This window comes from Pezoporus wallicus, unplaced genomic scaffold (assembly GCF_028554395.1).
Source record: "Pezoporus wallicus isolate ANWC-B61680 ecotype Strahan unplaced genomic scaffold, APGP_CSIRO_Pwel_v1 scaffold_6446, whole genome shotgun sequence".
Lineage (NCBI taxonomy): Eukaryota > Metazoa > Chordata > Aves > Psittaciformes > Psittacidae > Pezoporus > Pezoporus wallicus.
In genome coordinates, this window is record NW_026636264.1 from 4,740,811 (window position 1) to 4,765,029 (window position 24,219).

Sequence of the window (24,219 nt, forward strand, 5' to 3'; positions counted from 1 at the left end):
AAAATCCACACCAAAAATAAAACAGATTTTTGCTGAATTCACCAAGCATAAGGTGACCAAATCATGTTGCCTTCCAACATGCAACACAAAATACTAACCCCTGTATGTTCAAAGGAATGTGCAGGAATTTAGACCATGCTTCACCATGGTGGTGTTGGTGACAACAGCCTGATGACAGAATTTTTGGCCCCTGCCAGTATCCAGTGGTTGTGAGTGTGTTTGCAGTTCACTGTGGATGCATTAGCATTGCCAGATCATTTGGTATTCATGCAGATGTGGAGTCTGATTACAATTCTGCATAAACTCTTCTCACTGAAACTTGTGTCTCATAAGCCTCATTAATTCTGCATTAAGCATATAATGGCTGCACAGAGAAAACTGGACTTTAATGTGTTTGCCTGCATCAATTAAGTTACGCACACTATCTTCTAGATGAGGTCCAAACAAATATTTTGCTTGAAATGCCAGTAGTTACCTTAAAACATACCAAGAAGTTAAAAAGCTTTCACAATACAAGATCCAGCTACTTAATCCACATATACAAAAACACAGCTAGAGAAATACAATTCAATTGTCAATGCTGAATTATGAGGAAAGTCTAAAAAAATAGAAAACCTCTGATATCCAGACATCAATTCAGAATGTGACACTGCATAATGTGGTAATATGAGCACCCATTTAAAATGAGAAATCCCCAACGAGAGAAGCAGAAGGGGATCTAGTACGTGTGACAAAAAAAAAAAAGATGAATATTGCACCAAAAACATGCATACAATTGCCATGTCATTCAGTATGCTAGTGATGGTCTAAGTCGTGATCTAACACAAGAGTGAGACAGTATTTCCAAATGAAATTGAATGAGTAACTACATATTGATTAAACTTTCTGATGCAGCAAAGTGAGGGCACAGAGCCATTTCTGGGTTCTGGAGCTGTTTCAAGATTTGCTTGTGAAATTTCTCTCTGACACGATTGAACTCCATTATATCCAGCGGATCCTCTTCAATCCAGAATTTGTGGAATTCATGCATTAAGTAGCCTACAAAATAATAAAAAAGCAGAGTATGTAAAGATCACACACAAAATTATGAAGATCAAATCCTGGTCACTAAGGTCTGACACATCACAACAGTATGCAGGGACAAGACTAAACCCGTTCTGGACAAACCCCAAATGTGATGAGCATCACACATTGGCAGAACTTCTCACAACAAACACAAGAAGTCACTAGCTGTCTTGACACACAGATACATGAACTAAAATATTAAACTAATGAGTATAAAAGCAGGGAAAGATGCTGCTGATGCTGCTCCACCAGCCTTTTGTTTATATGTAAGTTCTGCCTCACAGACATTTCCTCACAGGTACATTGCTTACCCTTCACTAAAATAGAGAACATACTCATAGGTAATGTAACTGTCATAGGTAATATAACATCATGTCTTTCTGTATTAACACTTCCTCCTCATGCATAATTTTACCTTGTGTGTGCATGACCTTGCTGGAAATGTTTTTTAACATTTATGCCTATGATCCTGGAAAGATGAGTGATAAGGTGATATACAGAACCACTTTGGGAAGACATTCCTGTTACAGGAAATGTGACACTCCATGGCAGCCTTGGATGCAGCAACCACAAGATGGTTGAATTTGAGATCCTCAGGACAGTAAGAAGAGTGTGCAGCAAGCTCACTGCCCTGGACTTCAAGAGAGCAGACTTTGGCCTCTTCAGGAACCTGCTTAGTAAGGCTCCATGAGATATAGCCCTAGAGGGCAGGGGGACCCAAGACTCTTGGTTGATATTCAAGGATCACCTGCTACAAGCTCAGGAGTGTTGCATCCCAACTAGAAGGAAGTGCAGCAGGAGGGCCAGGAGACCTCCTTGGATGGATAAGGAGTTGCTGAGGAAAATTCAAATGAAAAAAGAGGCTTATAAAAGGTGGAAGCAAGGACAGGCGGCCTGGGAAGAGTACAGGGATGTTGTCCAGGAAGCTAGGGACCAGGTTAGGACAGCCAAGGCCCAGTTACAATTAAACTTGGCTAGGGATGTTAAGGATAACAGGAAGGGATTCTACAGGTACATAGCAAATAAAAAACAGACTAGGGACAATGTAGGCCCCTCTGGAAGCTCTTGGGAGAACTGGCTACACAGGATTTGGAGAAGGCTGAGGTTCTGAATGACTTCTTTGCCTCAGTCTTCACTGGCAAAGGCTCTGACCACACCACCCAAGTCTTGGAAGGCAGATGCAGGGACTGTGAAAATGAAGACCTTGCACCCACTGTAGGAGAGGATCTAGTTCGAGACCATCTTAAAAATCTGAACGTGCACAAGTCCATGGGTCCTGATGAAATCCATCCATGGGTCCTGAAGGAGCTGGCAAATGAAGTTGCTAAGCCACTGTCCATCATATTTGAGAAATCATGGCAGTCAGGTGAAGTTCCCGATGACTGGAAAAAGGGAAATATAACCCCCATTTTCAAGAAGGGGAAATGGATGACCTGGGGAATTACAGACCAGTCAGTCTCACCTCTGTGCCTGGCAAAATGTCAGAGCAGATCCTCCTGGAAGGCATGCTAAGGCACATGAAAAACAACAAGGTGCTTGGGGACAGCCAGCATGGCTTCACTAAGGGGAAATCCTGCCTGACCAATTTGGTGGCCTTCTATGATGGAGCTACAGAACTGATGGACAGGGGTAGAGCAGTTGATGTCATCTACCTGGACTTGGGCAAAGCATTCGACACTGTCCCACACGACATCCTTGTCTCTAAATTGGAGAGACATCAATTTGATGGATGGACCACTCAGTGGATAAAGAACTGGCTGGATGGCCGCATGCAAAGAGTTGTGGTCAATGGCTCAATGTCCAGCTGGAGACCAGTAACGAGTGGTGTCCCTCAGGGATCTGTGTTGGGACCGGTCTTGTTTAACATCTTGGTCGCTGACATGGACAGTGGGATTGAGTGCGCCCTCAGCAAGTTTGCAGATGACACCAAGCTCTGTGGTTCAGTTGATACCCTGGAGGGAAGGAATGCCATCCAGAGGGACCTTGCCACACTTGTGAGGTGGGCTGATGCCAACCTCATGAAGTTTAACCATGACAAGTGCAAGGTCCTACACCTGGGTGGGAGCAATCCCAGGCACAGCTACAGGTTGGGCAGAGAAGAGATTTAGAGCAGCCCTGCCGAGAAGTACTTGGGGGTGCTGGTCGATGAGGAAATAAACATGAGCCGGCTTCAGTGTGCGCTTGTAGTCCAGAAAGCCAACCGTATCCTGGGCTGCATCAAAAGGAGCGTGACCAGCAGGTCGAAGGAGGTGATCCTGCTCCTCTACTCTGCTCTTGTGAGACCTCACCTGGAGTATTGTGTGCAGTTCTGGTGTCCTCAACATAAAAAGGACATGGAACTGTTGGAACAAGTCCAGAGAAGGGCCACGAGGATGATCAGGGGACTGGAGCACCTCCCGTATGAAGACAGGCTGAGAAAGTTGGGGCTGTTCATCCTGGAGAAGAGAAGGCTGCGTGGAGACCTCATAGCAGCCTTTCAGTATCTGAAGGGGGCCTATAGGGATGCTGGGGAGGGACTCTTCATTAGGGACTGTAGTGACAGGACAAGGGGTAATGGGTTAAAACTTAAATAGGGGAAGTTTAGATTACATGTAAGGAGGAAATTCTTTCCTGTTAAGGTGGTGAGGCACTGGAATAGGTTGCCCAGGGAGGCTGTGAATGCTCCATCCCTGGCGGTGTTCAAGACCAGGTTGGACGAAGCCTTGAGTGACATGGTTTAGTGTGAGGTGTCCCTGCCCATGGCAGGGGGGTTGGAACTAGATGATCTTAAGGTCCTTTCCAACCCTAACCGTTCTATGATTCTACCCTTAGTTTCTTGCTATTTAAAAGCACTCTAAGATGACAGGAAGATCACTTGTTCAGGTACTTGGCAGGGGTTTCTTGAGTTATTTGTTGGGATTGTTTTGGGTTTTTTTTTTTTTTACCCCTTAGTTTGGTAGTGGAATCAATCACAACCCAGAACTTAATTCAGTCATCCTAAAGACAGAAAAAGACCGGAATGACAGTCCCTGTGCTGTGTCAGGAGATTTTGATAGTATGGGTAGTACAAAAGTGTTACCAGTAGTACAGTTTATGTATTTCCCACACCCCTCCCCAGACACTTACAGAACGTCTGCTGAAAGTGCGTTAGTGTTGGTGCTTCTGGAGCAACATTGTAGAAGTGGGTCTTCAGAGCTCCACTCACAAGCAGGTTGTATGCGAGGTCTGTTATGTTAATGCCCACGATAGCGAAAGAATAGCTGTGAGATAAAAAAGCAGCAACATTTGTTGAACGTTTGTCTTATTTCATTACTCTGTAAGAAACACTGATGACTGAAACTGCAGATTTTGTGTGCTACTGAGGTGTATTAATTTTCTCCTTTGTGAGCTTCCAATGTGAGGGGGCTGGAAAACACCACATATTTATCCTGTCTGCTTTGTACACTCTAATGGCAGTGTTTCCATTGTGAAACCTATGGTCACAGCGAAAAACAGGAGTTTCTTCACTGCGCCAGCATTTTCAGTGGAGCAGCACTGATTCATTCCTATGGAATAAGAACAAGCCCAGGCATCCCTCTGCTCACCTCTGACACAGGACAAGCACTCCACACAGTGTTTATTCTGCAGGGTGACCCATCATTTGCTATTTTAACCCATCTGCCCCGCTGGAATTCATTGCCCACAGTTAGAAACATCTGGCTTCAACAATCAGTCCTACAAAGACATGGCTAGAGAGCCTGTAAAAGAGATCCAGCTGAGTCACCTCCAATGTCTTCCTAAGAGAGAACTAGAAACACAGGCCAGAAAACAGGCAGAAACCTAAATCAGAGCATGCTGGAAACAGAAATAACAAAATCAAACTCATGAAGCAAACTCCTGTCCTGCTAAAAGATATCAACAAGGAAAGTACATTTTAGCAAAATGCAACTCAGAAACTAGACGTTATTTCTTGATTTGTAAGCCTGTTGCATAAAGAGCTTGATGTTCCTGGCAGCGACTATTTCCCAAGAAAATGTACAATGTCCCACACCGACATTTAGCGATAAAAGCAAACTTGTTTAGTTATTTAATGATTCCTCCCCTCCTCTAAACACAGCTGTCTTCTGCAGACTGTCCTGGGTATTTTTTCAGTTTTCTCTATCAAGCAAACCAAATATGTTCCTTTTCTTTAACCTTTGATACATTTCAGAAGGAAAACATAATAAAAGTCCAGAAGTTAACTGCAACATGGGGCCTAATGGCAAGTTTCACAGAGAAAGTAAATATGGGCATTAAAATGTTGTATTACAGATTTTCAGATACACTCAGAAAGAACAACCAGTTCCATACTCATGAATAATGCAGCTGTACCAAACCTACTGCTTAAGAAGAAAGAAACCTAACTAATATTTCTTCCCTATTATGCCTTCCTGAAAGCAGATCAGAACCTGGCTCTGACAGTAAGAAGTGAGACTTGATCACATTACACTTTAAGAAGAGTTAAACAGGTATTCATCACTGCACTATTCATAGCATACAGAGACAGCTTCTCCTTTTTGGTTATTTTTCCTAATTCTTACTTTAAACTGCTTTTCCTGTAATCTTTGATGAAGGTCAAGGTGCGGTTAAGACAATACATGTCAATATATACACCAAAATTTCCTTTAAAATGTAACCAGGAAACACCTTTTTCCCCTCAAATATACAGCAGCATTGTTAACTGTTGGCCTGTGGCAACTTGAAAAGGATTTTTAAACTTACCCAATTGCTTTATCAAACTTTTTCTTCTCCCATTCAGCTTTGCTCAGTTGGCTAAGGGGGGGGGGGGGGGGGAGAGAAAAACGATTAAAATCTGGCACTTGCCATGCAACACTGAGTGATAAATATTTTCTTTCAATTTCTTTGATATCATAACATAGACTGAACGTGGTATTCTACCTCCATTGAGATAATCACATTTAACTCTGCTTTTGACGGAATGGACTGGTATGAAAAGACTCAAAATGCGTAACTGTCTTTATGGCATTGCTGATAAACTTGTTTAATCTTTATCAAGTATGCATCTATGGCAATGCTCTCAGCAAAAGCCAGTTATTTTCTATAGTGCCCACAAAGATAATCCATTTAGATTAAGTCTGAGCTATACAGAAGTTGAAAAAATTACATTTCTTTTAACTCAAAAGATTTTTTCAGCCTTTGGTGTTTTCAAAGATATACATGGCTCTCATCATTGGAGGCATGATTCACCTGAAGCAGCAAACATGAAAAATGCTCCTCTGACAGAAAGTATTTGTGTCCACCCAAATCAGAAGCCACTCAAGAGTCAAAAATAAGGATTAGTATTTCTTATTATTTGGCACAATAATGCAGAGCTTTTCAAGGACACAGAAGGTCCCTCCCATAAAATTGGTTAGAAAACAGACTGATTTTAGACTAAATTTCTGCCGTTCAACAACATTTTCATTTATAGAGTTGTGTGAAGCAACCAGTCAGCTGATATCCCACTAACCAGGTTGTAATCTACTCTCATGGAGCAAGCTTAGCAGAAATCATTGCCTACATTTATCACCAGCTAAAAGCAGGCATGGAACCAACCTTAGACATGCCTGGGGGAGTTTTGCCTTGGTAAAGCAGATCAGATTTTGCAAGCTTTAGATCCGAAATTACAGATACCATTGTGTTCTTGGACTATACTTGAGCTACAATTAGTATATATTACACTAAAAACAATACCCTGACCTTCATGTAAATACAGTATTTTAGAATTCTTGCTATTAAGTACCGAGGTTCATACCCATTCTGACCTGAGTGTCACCAGGTGGCATGAGTGAAGACAAAACATCACCTCCTAAATGGCTTAGCATACAAGAATACATCAGTCTTCACTCATTTCTCTAAAATCTTAACTGCCTTTGTAGGCTGTGCCATAACATCAGTTAAAAAAACCCAAGCAAGCCCTGAATAATAAAGGTGTAATGTAGGATGTGGACAAGCAATACAATTCAACAGACATAGAAATTACATGGATCATGATCTCATCAGAAACTAGCATGGCTGCTAAGCAACCACACCAGGAAGAACACCACAGGCACCACCAGCAGTATCTATCTTCTACTGAATTCCCTTTCAAGGGCTAGAAATTGCACATGCTCACACAGCGCTCTAAGACAGTCCTTGGTAATCAAACATGTAAATGAAGAGCACTTGTGTGTTCCAAATGCTTTTTTTCACAGAATCAGCATTGAGAACTCAACCACAAAATACTGAGGAGATTAAAGGCTTCACAGGATTCAGATGTGGACCTTCTATAGGGAAATCTAACATTACTAGCAGAAGAAAGATGCCTTTTAAGGCAAATGATTACTATGCAACTGGCTAAGAGGCATCTCCACCCCCAGTAATTAGAGAATAAGTCTCCTATTCACAAATCATTCTCAACACAAAATTTATGCCACTTGAAGGTACCGGATTTCTCAACAGTCAGGAGAACAGGCTGGCCAGATTAGACCCACCACTTGTCAGGGTAGACAGAGTATGTGACTATAAATAAAGGGGCTCTTCAGCTGTCCTAATAAATCCTTGGCCTAGACTACTTTTGATTACCAAGTGAGTCACAGTGGCATGGCTTAGACTTTTTTTCCTACATGTAGAAGTCCCCCACATTTGTTCCTTAAGCCTGGTACTAAGTAAGTCTAAACCACAATGCTTTAGCTGCATCAAGCAAGGTTGATTTCATTCTTTATATATATAAGTATTTCCTAAATATAAGCTCAGATGTTGCACCATCAGCGATGTTTGAGTTAACTTTAGAGAAACGAATACGGATCTCTCCATGTTGCAACAAAGACTTTCAGTTTATAACACGCCAAATTTGCTGTATGGTTTCATCTTTATTTGCATGTTGGGTCTCGTAAAAATAAGAGAAAAGAAAAAAAAAATACCTTAGTTCCTTCTTAGTGACTTCCCTTCATTATGAAAAGATAAAAGAATTAAAAGAAAGGTAAATAAAAATACAAAATCACTTGAAATTATAAGTATAAATGAAAACATTTAATACTAAGTTTAACTATTTCTAAAGGTTCAGTATATAAGTTTGCCTCTTGGACTTGATCAGTTATCATGGATGGATCATGATCATGATCAATTCAGTACTTGAAAACAGATAGCGTGTGGCAAGACCCAAGCATATGCCCAACAAAAAACACCTCCCCCCTCCTGCCCCAAATTCCAGCCAGGACAGTGCTCTTTCAAGTTATTTTTTTACTGGTTTCAGACATTACCTGTATTTAGGATGAAGAGAATCAGAGAGAACTTGCTGAGCTATCTCAGTGTCCCATTCAGCAAAATACCTGCAGATATACACGTTTAGGGTGAATCGCGTACGAAATACAATGAAAAAAGCGTCTTAACTTATACTGAGCTGTCCACGGTAGGACACTACATGTGTTGTGCAGTATGAGTAGCATTTAATGTGTTAAATTTATTAAGCTACTACTTAGACCCCAAAATGAAAGTGCAACCCCATGAGCGCTCAGTGAATGTGCATTACCAGAGTCCCCTTTCTATCCATCCTACAAAAAAAAAGAAAATCAGCTGCTTATTACTAGAGCATGCTGGCTTTTGAGCTCAAGAGAAAGCAGTTCAGGCTTCTGGATGTGGCAGATTCATTACGCAAGATAAGAGTCATCACAGGAGACTAAGAACTGAAATACATAGTAGTGATTCATCTCAGTTGGAAGTTCAAAGCCAGAGTCAAGAGTCCAGCTCCTCCACTGAGCTTCCCTAAACAGTGACGTACAGACAGTGGATGATTTATGTCCTTCAATCTGTAAAAGCAGAAAATATTTCTTTTTCCCCTCACAGGGGGAGGTTATTTTCCTAAATGTTTCAAAGTTATGTACAACCTGCAGTAGATAAAAGGGCTGGAGGAAATAACAGTCATTGATTGATTCCCAAATTACCAACCACACATGGTACCAACACCTGGTGTGCACGAGGCAGAAGGGAAAAGTCATGTAAACTCACTGCTTAATTTTGAGTATAGACAGAAACAGAAGCAGCAGTCTAACTACAGAAGTCTGCCATCAAGATCACATTTCAAGTGTTTTGGCCAAGAATTCAGCATGAAATTCACAAACAAGAAAGCTGAGCAGTAACATAACCCTCCCGCCTATTCACATGCAGGGCATTTTGTTTAATGAGATCTAGACATTTGGTGAAAATATACTTTACAGTTTCTTTCTTGTGGGAATAGAATGTTAAATTACTGTGTCACAGAGAAACTAAGATTAAAAAAGGGTTTAGCAAGTGGTGCTCCTGAGTTGAATCAGGAATACCAAACCAAAGGAGACCCCTTCAAGAACAGAAACCCTCCAAAAACTGGGCTAGCAAATAAATTCTGTCAGTTTTTTATCAAGTCCCTAACACTTTTATATGTTATTCCCACAGACTTGCTAAAAACCTGCAAGTAATGCTGCTTTCATGACTTCAGACACACATCGACAGAGGAACATACTTACACCAAGTTATATAAGCCCAGGAGACCCATCCCTCTAAAGTCTGTTTTAGGATCATCGCCTTGGAAACCAATTTCACACCACTGCTTTGAAATCCGAGCTTTCAATGGCGAATTGGGCTTCAAGCATTTCCACAACTAGGAAAATTACAGGTAAAATGTAATGAAACTTCCGCACATTAGTAAGGTTTCTTCATTTTAAACCAAGCTATGTTCTTATGCAACATTACTATCCCAGCAACCCAGGCATCAGCTCAAATTAAATTCCTGGAGGTGAGGAAAGTGGGGAGAAATCCCAAACCGCTATTAAGCACTGCAGACATTTCAGCCCTACAAGGCCCTTCTGACCTTACTGGCAGCTGTTGTAATGTCTCTCAGAAGAGCTTGTTTTGTTCACACCTTATGCATCAAACTAGTGTCTGCCTCCATAAGCACAAAGACAGGAATGGGCTGCAATTTGGTTGTAAATCACTGTCAGAGCTGCAGGCAATCAGCCCTCAAGTCCCTGAGGCCCTGCAGTAATCTTTTCTCCAGCATCTTTTGCAAGTCTCCAGAAGGGTTATAAATCAAGAGTGCTGATTTGGCTACCACAGTGCTGAAGAGCAAATCAGAGAACATAAAACAAAAATCCATACAAGAACAGCATGTGCCACCTCCATACTTAACTAAGGGGGGAATCATTCATTGATCTTGCATAAAGAAGAAAAAAGACAAAGTGATTTAACAAGACAGATCCTCATCTGGAATAAATCCACTTAGCTGCACTGGTCCAACAACTTTAGTGCCTAAATAGCATGTTGCTAGGCACCTACAAGCAGCCTAAATTCACATATCTGATAAATACATAACTTTCTGCACATCTCATGTGCCATATCACAAACTCTCCCTTTCCAAAGTGTATTAAGAAATCAGGTGTTCTCCATAAGCTATGAGTAGGTAAGTAGGGCCTCAAGAACTACAAGACAAGGCTTTCCCAAGGGAAGGAACTATATGCATGTTTCCCAGATAAGAAAACCCCAGAAACTGTGTTGATTTTAGCAATTCTAACTGCACTAAAAATTAAGCGCCTTAGGAAGGTCAATAATTTCACTTTGTAATGACTGCATAAAGCATCATTGTTTAAACCATATTTGCTATCTTTCTCACTCATCCATTGACAATAAATGCAGTATTATTCATTAGTTCAATCACATTAACTTAATCTTTCTCTCATTCAAGTGCCCTCCTGGTAAACATGAATAAATGATAGACATTAGGAACTTGAATTACCCATTGCAGAGATCACTTAGCAAAACACCTAGAAGGAATGAAAAGCAACTGGCCTATTCTTCCCCAGCATGGGACAGAATTAAGCCCTTGGATATATTTCCATTTGACATGAGAATTTGCAAAAGCAAAACTCCTGCTGTAAAAAAGTGCTCACACACAGGTTACACTGAAGGCAGATAGCAAAACTGATACTTTCTTCAAAATGATGAATTTTACAGCATAAACTGTACTGCTTAATCTCCCCTCAGATAAATGCTCGGTTTCTATTCTGCTTTCATTCTCATGCAGTTATGTTGTTAAAGCACTTGAGTGACTACACATTATCAACTGACATGAATCTCAGGAGCATCCAAGAACCAGGACCTTGCCCTCACAGGACAAGGGTGGCCAGGGAGGAGACCACAGCCAGCTCCCCTGCGCTTCTCACCTGTGATTCTGCCCTCAGACCCAAATTCTTGTTCTCTGGGCAGTGTAGATGACCAGTTTATTTAGAGATGCTTTCCTGGAGTCAAAGGCCCTCATTAAACCTGCAGACAGGTACCTGGTATTTTCAGGTACCAATGCTACAGGCTGGCGCCCGGATCTCTCACCCCCAGGACACAGGCTTCCTCACTAGGTAAATCTGTGTGTCCTTATAGTTAAAAGCCCACTCTACCCCCAGAATTTTGTATGTTTGGCTGTACAAGGGCAGGACTTTAACAGGAGGATTCCATCTGACCCATCCTACCTGGTAGCTAGAAGCATTCCTTCAGGGGCAGCTCTGGATTTTCACTCCTAGTCGGTGAGACTCCCACCTCCCAGCAAGGAGCCAACTTTAAAGACAGCTTTCCAGATACCTACAAGAACTCTCTGACCATTTGAGGCATTTGATAGAAATAATTACTTACATCTGTATGTGTTTATATACAAGATGCCTACTGGGATTTCTGGAAGTTACTGGAAGCCCAAGTAATAAGGTAACATTTCTAGAAGCTCCCACTGTAATTTGTGTGAAGCATTATGCTGCAAACCAGAGTGTGGGAAACAGCTTCATCATAATGCCACCAAATAGGTGATATGTTTTATAAGCCCTCTGAAAATTCTGTAAAAAGCCATTTTCCTGCAGATTACTATTCTACGTTTCTTGCCATTTTTCTTTCACTAGCTATGATGAGAAAGAGGATCAGAAGAAATAATGGAACTTACTACTAGACTTCTACCCCTTTTATTCCTTTCTCAATTCTTTTCTAATACAAGAGCTCTCTAGCTCTCCCTCTGCTTATGGCTTCAAGACTGTCTTCCTGAAAAAATACTTTCATCATCTGTTCCAGTGCAAGGCTTTCCTGAAATCATGAAGTAAAACCTAACTGGCATGGTTGTCATCACTCTGCATACATTATCTAAAGAATGATTTCATTTTGTTTTCATTTGAAAATAGACTTGGTAAATGTAAGTGCACAAGTCATCATCTCTCGCCCTTCCACCCTACGCAATGAAAGCTAGAGGGTTGCCATTGTGATACACAATATCTTCAAAGATGCAAGAAATTGAAGAAAAAAAAAATCCAGTTAAGAGAGAAAAATACCCTTCTCACATTGAAGAAAAGAGTACTGAAGTAGGACATCAGCCTACTTTTACAGGGTTCATAGCACAGAGCTGTTATCTGCAGTAAGAGCTGGGTATCCAGTGCCTTGATATAGTCCAGCCAAAGGACAGGCATTCATCAAGCTGCTTGCTTGGCAGGGTTTACACTTACACCCAAACCAGATTAATATGCTATATAACCTTGAAACAGGTACACGATGGAGAAGGCAACAATGCCTCTTGATGTTTCACAGAGAGGCTGTTTGCAGCTGACACACACAAAAAGGGACGCCCTTTAAGTACCTCTCAAGCACCTACCTTCAGAAGCATTTCCTCATGTTGTGGATTCTCTGAGTCATATGGCTCTCTGCGAAGCTTTTCAACCTCTGCAATCAGATTTCTGTACCCCACAATCTGCAGCAGGCATGCTTGAAGAGATACTCCCAACCTCAGCAGAGGGGGAAAAAAGTAACATAATCCAGCTCAATCATACGAACAGCACTACTAGGTACATACCAGTTTAATTCATTAATGTACATGAGTAATATTACATCTATTAATTGATAGCCCAAGACTTTAATTACAACGGGAGTATTTCAGAGATCAATATTATATTAAACAAGGTTGTGAAATGCTTAGTGCCTTCCTTAGATGATAAAATTGGGGATTTTTTTTCTAAACATGCTTCCCTTTTTATACCCTACAGGTGTATAAAAAGGCTGCATTTTAAAGAAAGCTGAAAAGCCTGACAAGACTGCATGTGAAATGTTGTAGTGCCTCACTAAACCACAGATGTAATGTTTTTAACTACTCTATAAACTTGGAGTAGTTTAGAACAGAACGTGACAGGTCGTGGCAGAGCAGTTTTATCTTAAAAGAAAAAAAGTTGTATTTTTAAGTTCCAAGTTGCACAACACATACAAAGTAAGCCACATTTGCACTTTATCTAAAGCCAGTCAGATGTTCTATGCAACGTTATTCATGGCAGGGGAAAGTGGGTGGAATTAGTTTCCCCACTCTCCTTTTCGTTAAGGAATGCTGTCCTCCTTGCCAAACAGAGGAGGCAGGTGAGCTGCCGATGCCCCACGCCTCCTCCGTGCCATCCCTGCGCTGGCAGTGTCAGCTCTCAGAGAACAGGAGCAGCCTGCCTGGTCTTGCGTTCAGCTCCAGGTGCTCCACCAGACAGAGGAGAGTCCAAAAACTGGGAGTATTTCAAGGACTGCCTGCACAGTTTGTGTAGGCTGCACATGTCACCTGGTTATTCTACCTACTTCATTCCACCACTAAATATACACACACATCTGCGAGACATTGATAAAGGGAAATTACTGGGGGTCTCCTCTTCAGGTCACAGCGGCCCACAGCCTTCAAGAACAGCTCAGTGCAAACACCCCTAGGATGCTAGTTCAGCTCTGCAAATACGCTACATTAACAAAAAAAAAAAAAAAAAAAAAAAAATCCGTGCATTCAGATTTGCAGAAACACAAACAGCATGACACACCTCCCCGTCTTTACCACAAGAGATTTCAAGTCGCTGCTATGCAAGAGAAGGCCAGAGCTTCTGAACAAGACAGACTGGATGCAGGTTTTCTTATGTTCAAGAGTGGGCAAGTCGATGAATTTTCCTTAATCCTGACTGAAGAAATACTGACCTGCTTTTGCTGAAATTTCTCCAGAGAACTTTAGTGTAAAATAAATGGCTCACAAGCAAAACTGCAGGGCAGATGCTTCAAGTTTAGCAGAATTATGATTAATTTAATATAAAGAACAATTTAGTGGCAAGGTGCGTTTCTGTGTATGTGGCACCACCTTGCATACCCCAGGCCCCCATTCCCCACTGCAGATGCTGCTGACCACTTAAAGAAAAGCAGCAGTCAATGTATGGGTACTCATTTTGGATTATGTATATCAATTTCAAGTTTAGAAAGAAGAGTGAACCTCAGACTTATCACCTGAATAATGTAACACTCTACCACAAATTCCTGACCTACACCATCTTGTGCCGTATGCTAAGGGCTGAGAAATAATGCATCACAAAAGTGGTTACTCTTGCAATACACACTTGTAAATTTAATGGTTTGCTGTCAATCTCTTTAATCTCATATCAGCTACGTTGTATCATTAAAACTTGAGCTTGGATAATTAAAGGCAGTTTTAAAATTTAGAAGAGTATACTATTTATATCAGTTACAACAGAATGATTTCTTCCCTTCTCAAAAGGCCATGTACAGCCTTACTAAGAAGCATCACAGGCACTGCCAGCACTACCTGCCTTGGTGGTATTTTATCCCTGTGGAAGTGGTCCCCATAAATCAATGCATCAACAATACACTAAGACAGCATGATTCAGGAAATCAGATAGAGACTCAGGACTTGCCTGTTACAGTCACCATAAAAGATCATTCATTTTTTCCATCAGCTTTTTGACAAAGCTTAAGATGGAGTTTCATGCTGAGAGATGAAATTCATCTTCAAATTGTGTGCCACAACAGCTACAGAGAACTAGTTCTCCATGGACCTAGGCACTGAAGAAATCAGTAATTGCCATTTGTTTTGTAAGGAAACCATAAACTTACTGTGGATTTATATCTGGATTAATCCTTTTCAGCTCCATGATGTCATCTATCGTTTTTTCAATAGCATCAGGGTGAACACTTACTGAAGTTTGCAGCCGCTAAAAAGATTTTAAACACATGTTAATTCTTACGGAAGCTATTATCCAATAGAAGTTAACAATGGTAAATTTGATACCCAAAAGCTTCTAGATTAAGAGCCCAGAAGACTCAACTCAACATAAATACACAAACCTTTCCACCCTATTCAACCTTACTAACTAGTTTCAGGCATTAGCCCTATAAGAACTCACGTTACTTCCCATGCCCTTGTAGTCAATCGCATTTCTGTGGTGGCTGCTAGTGAAGGTGATCTGCACAGAGGCCTTTGATCAAGAAGCAAAGATCATCTCCCTGACTACACTGGAACTGCTAGCCTTCCTTTGACAGCTCTCCCAACACACTACAGTAGGACAGCAAAACATTCTTCCTTTTTCTTGCATGTCACTGCGCTTTGTAGAGATGTCCCTGGAAGTTCAGTATTCAAAAACCAACATTAAAAAATTAAAAGGTTGAACCTTCTGGTGCTTTGTCTCAAAACTACACAATTGCCTAAATGGAAGCTTTTAAATAAGATTCTGCCTTTCTGTTTGTGCTACAAATATATTTGGAAGCATTATGCTGAACTATGAGCTATGCGACAGTGGTTTTGCTAATGCTGAGGTAAACTTTTCAGCATCACTGATTCTCATGCCAATGAGAAATGAACAGCTGAATGATGCTTTGTGAGAATTTAGGATAACATACCCAATGCTACACTAAAAGGATGAAGCAAAAGAGGCTCCTCTCCATTAACATATTTAAAATGAAAGCAAAGACAGGTGTCTCAGTTATCTAAGAGCTCCTGCCCTCAGCCTCTTTTATCCCTGCTTTCCACACAAAAACCCTGAGGTGTAAAGTGTGTAAGTGGGTGACTGCAGATTACAAAAATTCTAAGACAGGATGAGGAATCAAGCTAAGAAGCCCCAAAGTATAATCACATCATCTCCACCACGGCTTGCTGCCCCCTTGAGTCATCAGTGCCATGGTGTGCCTGTCCCTGGAGCACAGGACACTCTCCCTGAGTTTGCAAGATCACCTGCTGTTGTGGACACAAGACCCTCTTCAGTAGAAGATGGTTTTAACAGAAAATCATATCAAGCCTTAAAGTGGTTTTTTTGGGCAGCAGACTGAACAAACCAAATGCACAGGACACAACAGAGAAAGGTCAATGACGAGATCTTCCACTCACCTTACTTTTTGAACCTTTCAGTGATGCCTCTGTAGGAGAACAATATTTGAAAGCATCATGTCAGACAAGCTAAGTTTATATTTGATTCATTGAACAATTATTTATTTATAAGAACAAAGTCATATTGTTTTTAGAAGAGGCAGAAATGTACAAAGGCATGCAGAAGTATTTTGCAGTTACCTATTTTCATAGTTCTGGCAGCTCCAGGTTTAGTATTGTAGCAAATCCTTTGCAATTCACATTGACCAGTTAGTTTCCTGACCACAAATTTCAGGCAGCGCCACAAGCACTTGCAGTAGAAGTACAGGCATACCTGGACAAACATCCTGGCAAAAGAAGAAGCCTTGATAAGAGTTTTGAGCAGAGTTTGCTTCAACAAGGTCACCACTCAAGCAGAAGGTACTTACTCAGGCCAAATTCCCATTGCCTAAGAACATTTTTAAAGCAAAAGCAGCTTTCACACTGCAAACAGTTATTCTGGCAAGTGTTAAAAATGGTTTTTACTCTTGGCATGCACGAAGTGCCAGAACTGGAAGCACAGAGTAAGTCAGCACCAGAGTTCTCAAAAAGGTGTTTCTGGAAAATCTCTGTTCCCCTAGAATAAAAGGCCAGTTCCAACTAGTTCCTACTAACACTTTGGAGAAACAGGACTACATGAGAAGGAAGCACAGCTCACCCTGTTACGGCTGCTGAGGATCCAAGCAGCCACTACATCCTGGCTTAGCTTTGGCTCTTCATGCAGCTGCTCCAAGCTGAGCGGTTATCCTGATGAACAGGAATCAACGCTCAGGTGTGCAAAAGTCAAGAGTGATATTAAGGAGACCAAAGCCCCCCTCACCTCCAGGAGAGAAGGTGTTTAAGAGCCTGTCCTGAGGATTGCCAGTTCTCCCCAAGCCAACTGTATCCTGGGCTGCATCAAAAGGAGTGTGACCAGCAGGTCGAAGGAGGTGATCCTGTCCCTCTACTCTGCTCTTGTGAGACCTCACCTGCAGTATTGTGTGCAGTTCTGGGGTCCTCAACATAAAAAGGACATGGAACTGTTGGAACAAGTCCAGAGAAGGGCCATGAGGATGATCAGGGGACTGGAGCACCTCCTGTATGAAGACAGGCTGAGAAAGTTGGGGCTGTTCATCCTGGAGAAGAGAAGGCTGCGTGGAGACCTCACAGCAGCCTTCCAGTATCTGAAGGGGGCCTATAGGGATGCTGGAGAGGGACTCTTCATTAGGGACTGTAGTGATAGGACAAGGGGTAACGGGTTAAAACTTGAACAGGGGAAGTTTAGATTGGATATAAGGAAGTAATTCTTTCCTGTTAAGGTGGTGAGGCACTGGAATGGGTTGCCCAGGGAGGTTGTGAATGCTCCATCGCTGGCAGTGTTCAAGGCCAGGTTGGACAGAGCCTTGGGTGAGACGGTTTAGTGTGAGGTGTCCCTGCCCATGGCAGGGGGGTTGGAACTCGATGATCTTAAGGTCCTTCCCAACTCTAACTATTCTATGATTCTATAAGTTCCAAGCATCCCAGTCTGACCTCAGAACTGACCTGCTGTGAGCAGAAGGTTGGACCACAGACCTGCTGATGTCCCTCCTAGACTGAACTGTCCTGTGACCCTACAAAAGCCTCAAAGAGGCTGTGTACATGAGAAATGCTTTAAAGTTTGTTAGCATTGCAGCTGCTACCAAAGCCTACATACTGCTACCACAACTACATAACACACCCCAAAAGCAGATTTCATGGGCTATAACTTATTTAGACACAGTTTTGCTTCCTCATTTCTACAGCTATGAAGGCACAGATCGTGCCACGTTATCCAACACATCAACCCCTATGGGGTGTACCAGGACTTGAGGTGTGTGTGTGGGATCTACCCAGGGTCATTGGATTCAGCACATTTCAGGAAGGCAAGTTGTAAAGGCCTGACAACTTGAACATCACCATCTGGACATGGTCCTGGGCAACTAGCTCTAGGTGGCCCTGCCGTAGCAAGGGGAGTGGACTAGATGGCCCCCAGAGCTCCTTTCCAACTTCAAACTCTCTGTGATTATAGTCTACGATTATATTATGGGAAAACATCAATACAGCTTTGATATGTTAGCTTGCCAGTAAACAGTCAAAAATAATTGGGTCTCGAAGCCCGTGTGTATGCATATTCATCATTAGCTCATTATTTTTTCCACATAATGTTGATGTTTTCAAAGGACAGTTATTTGTTAGGAGACTCTGTATTATTCTTTTCAAAGGAATGCAGTGGTTACTCTGAAATACTGAATTCCAGATAGCTTTAATAAAGTTTGAAGACTCCATCCCTTCCTAAAAACATCTTGAAGGGCATGGTGTAGAAGCACATTCAGGGAAGGGAAGATAAGTTAACTCTTGTTTATGTCCACAAAGGAGTTTAATCTGCTTTATGTTCACTTTAGCTTAATTGCCTTTGAAGGAAGATTAAGCTAAGAGAACTAAAGTAATTTTATGTTTAAATAGAGTATCCACACAACTATTCAACATGCTTTAAAAGCATCCACTTTATCTTCACACTTTAAGTTACTTCACTTAACACTCCCAAACGCCTGCATGCAGGCAACCCCCTTGTCTTTATGCATCAGGAAGCTCTACTTTATATACAAAGTAAAACATAAAGAATGTAGAATCACTCCTACACTGGAATCAAGTTTTAGACAAGCAAAAAAGTTTCAGCTCCTGACACTGAAATATTTGGTCTGTCCCTGCAATATGTGCCAGAACACACTACTGAGAGGAGTTTGCATGTGCTTCACAGCAGGTCACGACCTTCAGTATTAAGAACAAGACCAGTTACAGGAGGCAAGTCCGTCATCAGCTGAGCAGCCATTCTTAGTTAAGTTTCCAACAGTCAAAAGTGTAAGTCAGTCTCATATAAGGTCAACTAATGCCTTCAAACTGAAACCTTTAACAGTGGCTTGAAAAAAAACACAGGCTAACATTTGGCATTTTGGTTTTCCAACAGACATTTGCTATTGACCTTCACAGATTTGACTAGTCCACCATCCCTGAATAATCCAAACACAACCTACAGCCATTCCCCAGCCTCCTCAGAGCAACCCAGGTCTGTAGTCAGGCTGAAGGTCCAGAGAAATGAATACAAGAGATTAATGCCAAACTCCACACAAAAGGTAGAGTGTGGCAAAACAAAGTTATGGGTTTTCACCATACATCTGTAATAGAAATTACAGTTGCTTTCTTTTGGCCTGCTTTATTTTCAAAGGTTAGGCCTCTATTAGTGTAACTGTCTGGGTAGAGAGCTCTTTTATACAAAAGAGGGGAGGAAAGACCCATGTCATGTTAACAGCCCATGTAAGAAGATTTCCTTTTAATGAAGAAGACTGTTCCCATAAAAAACACACAAAGTTCATGACTACAGGACTAAAATATCACAACCCATTTGATTACTCAAAGCTTTGTTTCTTACTGTATTATGTGATGTGTTTAAGTTTTGGAGTGTGTGGGGAGGTATTAGGTGCATTTAAATGATATGTTGCTGCCTTCAGACCCAATGACAGATTCGCAAATCAAAGGAAAAAAACTCTAAATGGGACAGACCTGTGACCACATGGTTGCAACCACCTTCCCACTAAAGTTTTGCTTCAGCTGTGGTTTGCACAAAGATTAACTAATAAAAATGCATCTACTAAAAACATGTCACTAAAGCACCCAAACACTACATCTGTGATTCACTAAAATATGCTAATAAAGCAACAAACGCTAGTTTTCTACTAGGTAGCTTATAGAAGAAAGTTAGCCTTTGTCGATACCTCAATTTTCTACTACTCATCCATCTCAAGCTTACAACAGTGGAAATCTTCCATTTGCAACATGAACAGCAGGAAAAATAACACAAGCTGGTTTTCAAAGGGTTGTTCTTTATAAAATGGAATTCTTGCTTGCAGAAGTCCTGTAATAAAAGCACACTAGTGATTATAAAACTTGGCTTACATGCTAGCAGCTATGCACTTCAGTTCATGTAAGCAAAGTGGAGACACTAGCAGCTATAAAACAAAACATAGTGTACCACGAACATGAACCCACGTGGAAGTGAAGCATGAGCCACATGTCTGACTACTGTACAGTGGCAGGAACTTCTGGTTTGTTTCAGAGTCCAGTTCCAAGCCTCCTCTCCACTTAATCTCTTCTATGTCTTTATTTGTTCTGCTTGACTTTTCTATTTTCCTTAGCATAGGAGAATGTGCTTCATCAGCAGTTTGCATGGTCATATACAGCAATACTTCAGATCCTGAGGTGAGCTTTAAGAACAGAAGTATTATAGAAATGGAAGTGTTCCTGAAACTTGCACTCTATTCTTCCCCATCCCAATACAAGTTCTTCCTCCTGAATTTCTTGCAGCTGCACAGCCCTACAGATTTGTGTTTGTACATGCAAAGTGCATTAAAGGAGTTCATACAAACCTTTATTCAGGTACAACAAAGAAAAAAAACTCATAATAAGCTGCTGATGTGCACATCATTGTTTGCCAATCAACAGGCAGTTCCCTTGACAAGGATGCCGTATGAGTGGATACACATGCAGTCATCCTCCCACAAGAAGTCAGGATTACTCATTCCCAGTTGTTGATGCCAAACACTTGGGCATCAGTGCTACCCATTTGCTCCTTAGCAATATCAATACAACTCAGTGTACTTCTCCCAGTCTGGCCCACGGAAAGGGTCACTGAGCTCTGAGATCAATACTACAGAAAATTGTACTTCTTACCTGGGTTCCAAGAAAAAAAAATTAATATCAAACAAACACAATGTTCTGAAATGAGTAAGTATTGCCTTATGGACTTGTGGAACACTACCCAGTGCTTAGAGCTACCATCACAGCTACGGAAAGGTAAAGTTTTCTTCCATGTAACTAGCAAACATCAGTTAGGGGCTGGTATATGCATTTATTTCACCTCTCCTTCCCTGCTCCTCTCTGTTTAAGCCTTTTATATCTTCTCTGCTGTATGTCACTATTTCTGAGCTCTGATTTTCTACTAAGAACAGCTTTAACAGAAAAAAAATAGAAAGAACAGTATTAGGCAGTCAGTACCCTGCAAGGACTATCAGGAATGCTGCAAAAGCAAACAAAAACCCCATCTCTATCAGCAATAATGGGGCTCAGCAGAGGTTCTGGCGAGCTTTCTTCCACAAGGGAGGGGGTGAAGAAAAGGGGTTCTACCATTGGTAGGATCCTTTCAAAACACAGAGAAATGTAAAGCCAAAAAGAGCACAGAGTAACATTTCTGTTCCTTATGCCAGGCAGAGGAAGCACACAGCAGCAGTAAAGGTTTCCAGTGTGGTCTAACATTTCTGTGAAGCTCTTTCCTGTGTAAGGTGTATTTGCCTAAACAGCAAGATGTATGCACAATGCAACATGCAGTGTTTCACTGACATGAAAGGGAGATTAACTCCTGTGCAATGTTTTGAAACTAATAAATTAGAAGGTGCTTATTCCCTCCCCCAGTAATTTCAGAACCATAGTATTTTCAGAGCTAGCAGCAAAAGGAAGAAGTACTTCGGGTAAAATGAAAACTTCAACTAGATACCCAATGCTAGTGACTGCATTTAAAACTGAGGGGAAGGGAAGAAGCAAGTAAAACTAAAAAAAAAACAAACTGTAAATCCTCCAAAATCACTAGTTTAAAAATGAAATGAAAGTCACTGAGTCTCCTTATACATCATTTACTCTCCTATGTGTCCTGTTTTAGGTCCTATGGATAGGAAAGATTCTTACACAACTATTTTTCCTGAAGGACATACTGAGCTCAGAGAAGAAAGCATTACACATCAATATTTCCTTTCTGAAAATTCTAATTATGGCTTGAGAAGTCAAGGACACAGAAGATATGGATGACAAGCTGTCCAAATAGGTGAGTAAGCAAGTGACACTACCCTGTTAGGGGCTAATTAATTTGACTACCTCTGTTTATTTGTGCAACTTACAGCATGAACAGAAGGTCAACCAAGAAGCAATGTACTGATGAGTTTTTCTGCTAGACAAACCTGTTATCAGCTCCTTTAAAACACAAGAGATTCTTCTTCAGTCTGTGCCTTTGCATGCTTGACAACTGAAATCCACCTTATTTCTCCATTTAGACATGAAAGCAAGTCAGTGTGGCAACTAAGGAAGACATAAGAGTAGTCTTTAACAGCAGCTTTCCACACTTCTCCACTTTTGGTTTTTTGTTAATTGATCTTCATTTTATCTGACGATTTTATCTGACTCCAGTAAGACAGAAATTACACTTCAAATATGATAGTGCTCATGCACTGATTTGCAGTAGATTAAGAGGTGTCAAGTTTTTAGGATTTATTGAAAAAAAAAAACCTAAGTATCTGCTACAGTTGGTTCTCCAAGTTGTTCTTATTTCAGATAAGTTACAGTAAAAGTGGAAGTATCACTGACAGAGTGTTTTGATTGTCTATGGCTTAATGATGGTAACGACAGGGTTCAGCATTTATGGATAACAGTCAGGAAGAAGGCCAATAAGGCAGATATGGTGGGAGTCTGTTAAAAGATAGGCAGACGAAATACTTCATAAGCATGTGGAAGAAGTCTCCCAGTCACTAGTCCTTGTTCTTATGGAGGACTTCAATTTTCCAGATGTCTGCTGGAAATTCAATACAGCATATATGATGGGGGCAAGCTGTGACACCCTCTGTGACCCCAGCTGGGGGCTCTCATCCAACTCCCAGGATAGGAGAGTCCTATTTATGCAGGATTCATGGCCCAGACCCCATATGGTACCAATCTGTGACCATGGGCCAGGCTGCTGAGCAAGTCTACAGGGAGAAAGAAAGGTAAAAATTATAGTGGCAGGGCTGCTGAGATGAAAGTCATTAGCAGGATCTAAGAAGGAAGACTCCAACATGGAATGTTACAAAACTCTAAAGGGGAAAAGCACCACAGCGATGTTACCCAGGCTAGTGGTAAACCATTCAGTCACTGGACCAGTACCAGTGGAGTTTATGGAAGACTTGTGAGTATCCAGTCCCAAGATCTGGGCCTCAGAGCCCAGTCAATCCTTTCCCTCCTGATTGGTGCCTATCAGGGTGGTGAGCACACGAACACTTAGCCTAATGGCTCATTAAATCTTAGCTGTCTTTTGTGGGTATGGGCAAATAAATATTTGTTGTATACATTTAACCTGTGTATTTACAGAGTCCTTTTTGCAGCTTGCTCAAGATACCTGAGAAAACTGACCCAAACACCCCACAGAAATGCTTAAGCCACAGCTGGCTCTGCAGTAAAGTCATTAGAGATGATCAACCTAGAGGTGATAATGCTGATACACAATTATTTACTATAAACAGCCTAAAGAGAGAGAAAAAATATAGTGACAGATGCTCTATATAGAAGCCTATGTTTCAACTCTCTTGAAAAGGTTTTTCCCATTCAGACAGAAAATTATTTCTTAGGTTTATACACAAATTATGTTCGTTATCTCTGTTAGTTTCTAGGAGTGCTCAACTCTTTGCTGACTATACAACAAAGAAATCATGGGCTTTCTGCACCTACAGCTGGTGCCTGCAAGTCTCTCATAGTACCTTGGTTTATAGAGAAAAAACTGCAAGTCATATAGGAGTAAGTAATAGACATTCCCCTTCAAATTGAGCAGAATTGGCTTCAAAAACATTTGCACATTTTTGTCAGCCATCTCCCCTTCTCTGCTTTCACAAATAACACTCCAAAAATACAGACAGCAGACTGCATTTTTGAATGGGAAGAATGGGAAAGAAAACCCAACCTTTTTCAAGAACTATTGCAGGTTACGGTTTCTTCTGTTTTCCCCTGACATATCAGGCACTACTGATTTGACACATCACTGCTCCAATCCCACAAGACACCTCCCACATTATTTTCTTCTATAAAAACTGGAAATTTTAAATTAAAATAGCTTTAATTAAATAGCGAAATCTAGGTCAACAGAAAGCAATCTAGTATAAACTAGTTTACACCTTCTGTATTACTGCTAACAGCTAAAACTGTTA

The 24,219-nt window shown here is 41.2% G+C and overlaps 1 protein-coding gene across 4 annotated transcripts in view; it reads right to left on the reverse strand.

Moving 5' to 3' along the window:
* Nucleotides 1-24,219, reverse strand: part of ELMOD1 (ELMO domain containing 1) — a 40,307-nt gene continuing 16,088 nt past the window's right edge. For 3 of the 4 annotated variants that reach the window (XM_057399727.1, XM_057399728.1, XM_057399729.1), the window contains exons 3-12: nucleotides 16,394-16,539; nucleotides 16,214-16,242; nucleotides 14,947-15,044; nucleotides 12,689-12,818; nucleotides 9,543-9,676; nucleotides 8,304-8,372; nucleotides 7,965-7,988; nucleotides 5,785-5,835; nucleotides 4,171-4,304; nucleotides 1-1,038 (exon numbers count right to left, since the gene is read on the reverse strand). In XM_057399727.1, coding sequence (XP_057255710.1) covers nucleotides 866-1,038; nucleotides 4,171-4,304; nucleotides 5,785-5,835; nucleotides 7,965-7,988; nucleotides 8,304-8,372; nucleotides 9,543-9,676; nucleotides 12,689-12,818; nucleotides 14,947-15,044; nucleotides 16,214-16,242; nucleotides 16,394-16,539 — 988 coding nt within the window. In that variant the 3' untranslated portion in view covers nucleotides 1-865. The remainder of the gene's footprint in view (nucleotides 1,039-4,170; nucleotides 4,305-5,784; nucleotides 5,836-7,964; nucleotides 7,989-8,303; nucleotides 8,373-9,542; nucleotides 9,677-12,688; nucleotides 12,819-14,946; nucleotides 15,045-16,213; nucleotides 16,243-16,393; nucleotides 16,540-24,219) is intronic. The other variant, XM_057399730.1, reaches the window with a different exon arrangement.